The sequence below is a fragment of the Lucilia cuprina genome, chromosome 3 (genome assembly GCF_022045245.1).
Source record: "Lucilia cuprina isolate Lc7/37 chromosome 3, ASM2204524v1, whole genome shotgun sequence".
Taxonomy (NCBI): Eukaryota; Metazoa; Arthropoda; class Insecta; order Diptera; family Calliphoridae; genus Lucilia; species Lucilia cuprina.
Window position 1 is genome coordinate 52,031,689 of NC_060951.1, and position 3,710 is coordinate 52,035,398.

The 3,710-nt window shown below is 28.7% G+C and overlaps 1 protein-coding gene across 1 annotated transcript in view; it reads left to right on the forward strand.

The window, feature by feature from the left end:
* Nucleotides 1-2,268: 2,268 nt before the first annotated feature.
* LOC111683179 (obg-like ATPase 1) overlaps nt 2,269-3,710 on the forward strand; it is a 4,515-nt gene continuing 3,073 nt past the window's right edge. The window contains exons 1-2 of the mRNA XM_023445230.2: nt 2,269-2,404; nt 2,734-2,958. Coding sequence (XP_023300998.1) covers nt 2,778-2,958 — 181 coding nt within the window. The 5' untranslated portion in view covers nt 2,269-2,404; nt 2,734-2,777. The remainder of the gene's footprint in view (nt 2,405-2,733; nt 2,959-3,710) is intronic.

A 3,710-nucleotide genomic window follows, 5' to 3' on the forward strand; every position in this document is an offset into this window, starting at 1 on the left:
CTCCTTAAGTAAGCCTCCAATCGACAAAATATTGAAAATCTGGGATCACTTCTATTTCCTCCCAAAAATCGGTTTTTTATATAAAAAACTAAAATCGGCTATAACTCCTTAAATAAGCCTCCAATCGACAAAATATCTAAAATTTGTGATCACTTCTATTTCCACCCAAAAATCGATTTTTAATATAAAAAACTAAAATCGGCTATAACTCCTTAAATAAGCCTCCAGTCGACAAAATATTGAAAATCTGTGATCACTTCTATTTCCACCCAAAAATCGATTTTTAATATAAAAAACTGAAATCGGCTATAACTCCTTAAGTAAGCCTCCAATCGACAAAATATTGAAAATCTGTGATCACTTCTATTTCCTCCCAAAAATCGGTTTTTTATATAAAAAACTAAAATCGGCTATAACTCCTTAAATAAGCCGCCAATCGGCAAAATATCTAAAATCTGTGATCACTTCTATTTCCTCCCAAAAATCGATTTTTTATATAAAAAACTAAAATCGGCTATAACTCCTTAAATAAGCCTCCAATCGACAAAATATTAAAAATCTGTGATCACTTCTATTTCCTCCCAAAAATTAATTTTTAATATAAAAAACTTAAATCGGCTATAACTCCTTAAATAAGCGTCCAATCAATAAAATATTGAAAATCTGTGATCACTTCTATTTCCTCCCAAAAATCGATTTTTTATACAAAAAACTATAATCGGCTATAACTACTTAAATAAGCGTCCAATCAATAAAATATTGTAAATCTGTGATCACTTCCATTTCCTCCCAAAAATCGATTTTTATTATAAAAAACTAAAATCGGCTATAACTCCTTAAATAAGCCTCCAATCGACAAAATATTGAAAATCTGTGATCACTTTTATTTCCTCCCAAAAATCGGTTTTTTATATAAAAAAACTAAAGCCTCCAATCGACAAAATATTGAAAATCTGTGATCACTTCTATTTCCTCCCAAAAATCGGTTTTTTATATAAAAAACTAAAATCGGCTATAACTCCAATCGACAAAATATCTAAAATCTGTGATCACTTCTACTTCCACCCAAAAATCGATTTTTAATATAAAAAACTAAAATCGGCTATAACTCCTTAAGTAAGCCTCCAATCGACAAAATATTGAAAATCTGTGATCACTTCTATTTCCTCCCAAAAATCGGTTTTTTATATAAAAAAATAAAATCGGCTATAACTCCTTAAATAAGCCTCCAATCGACAAAATATCTAAAATCTGTGATCACTTCTATTTCCTCCCAAAAATCGATTTTTTATATAAAAAACTAAAATCGGCTATAACTCCTTAAATAAGCCTCCAATCGAAAAAATATTGAAAATCTGTGATCACTTCTATTTCCTCCCAAAAATAGATTTTTATATACAAAACTATAATCGGCTATAACTCCTTAAATAAGCCTCCAATCGACAAAATATTGTAAATCTGTGATCACTTTTATTTCCTCCCAAAAATAGATTTTTTATATAAAAAACTAAAATCGGCTATAACTCCTTAAATAAGCCTCCAATCGACGAAATATTGAATATCTGTGATCACTTCTATTTCCGCCCAAAAGTCGGTTTTTTATATAAAAAACTAAAATCGGCTATAACTCCTTAAATAAGCCTCCAATCGACAAAATATTGAAAATCTGTGATCACTTCTATTTCCTCCCAAAAATCGATTTTTAATATAAAAAACTAAAATCGGCTATAACTCCTTAAATAAGCCTCCAATCTTCTATTTCCACCCAAAAGTCGTTTTTTTATATAAAAAACTAAAATCGGCTATAACTCCTTAAATAAGCGTCTAATCGACAAAATATTGAAAATCTGTGATCACTTCTATTTCCACCCAAAAATCGATTTTTAATATAAAAAACTGAAATCGGCTATAACTCCTTAAATAAGCCTCCAATCGACCAAATATTGAAAATCTGTGATCTATTTCCTCCAAAAAATCGATTTTTAATATAAAAAACTAAAATCGGCTATAACTCCGTAAATAAGCCTCTAATCGACAAAATATCGAAAATCCGTGATCATCTTTATTTTATCCCAAAAATCGATTTTATTACAAAACTCTACTCTAACTTCTTAAATAGGCCTCCAATCGACAAAATATTAATATATATTAAGGAAAATTTTAAATAGATCTAATTGCAACGGTTGAAAATATTTGTTTTCCACCAAATTTACCACAGAAATACACCTCAACATGTAAAATTAAAAACCAAAATAACAACAACGAAATACACGCACAAAACAAAAAACCCGAAACAATTGTTGTCATCGTCAGATGTTTTTTGACGTTTCTCTTTTGTCTTTCTTTTGTTAACACGCGAATCGTTTTAACGATTGCAGCCGGGTACTAACGTTTTAAAAAAAAAGTAAATATTTCTCGACATATTTATTGAAAACAAAGAAAATTAATAAGATTTTGTGAAAAATAAGATATTATTTGATATAAATTAAATGGAAATTAATATGTTACAATTGCAATTGTGTTAAATTATTTGCCATACAATTAAAGTGAGGTTATGTTTTCCTCTTCTTTTGGGAGCAGCAACAAAAGATGCGTTCGTTCGTTTTGCCAGACAACTAAAATAATTGAAATTGTTGTTGTATCTGCTTATTGTATAGGAATAGATTTTTTAAGTTTAAAAATAGAGTGTGAGTGTGGGAATTAATAGTGACATGTTTCATATTTTATTTGCAGGTTTTTTTTAGCGGTCACAACTAAAACAAACAACAACAAACATCATGCCTCCCAAGAAACATGAAGAACCTGAACGTAAACCCTTGATTGGTCGTATTGGTACTAATCTCCGCATTGGTATCGTTGGTGTACCCAACGTTGGCAAGTCGACATTTTTCAATGTCCTAACCAAGAGTGCAGCACCAGCTGAGAATTTCCCTTTCTGTACCATCGATCCCAATGAGAATAAGTATCAAATTTTGGTATAGTTTTCATACATGCATTTAATTTTTTTAAATATTAATTTTTATTGGACTTTGTCCTTGTTATCCTTGTTAGAAGGACTTTTTTACGTTTAGTTTTATACATATGTTTTCATGTTTTTTATTACTAAACAAAATGCATTAATGCGTGACTCATCCTCTTTAAAATTCGCTTTTTTAATTTAATATTTTTTAATTTAATATTTTTTATTAGCTTTTAAAGTCTTATATTTTATATAAGGAACTGTAAGTAAATTATTAAAAGTTAAATATTAAAAATTGTTACAACACGGTTTGCAGAACATTGAACTGATAGATGGATACATGGATAAACAGATGAATAGATAGATAAACAGATGAATAGATAGATAAACAGATGAATAGATAGATAAACAGATGAATAGATAAACAGATGAATACATAGATAAACAGATGAATAGATAGATAAACAGATGAATAGATAGATAAACAGATGAATAGATAGATAAACAGATGAATAGATAGATAAACAGATGAATAGATAGATAAACAGATGAATAGATAGATAAACAGATGAATAGATAGATAAACAGATGGATAGATTGATAGATAAATGGATAGATGGATAGATAGATAGACAGATAGATGCATAGATCGATAGATAGATAGATAGATAGATAGATAGATAGATAGATAGATAGATAGATAGATAGATAGATAGATAGATAGATAGATAGATAGATAGATAGATAGATA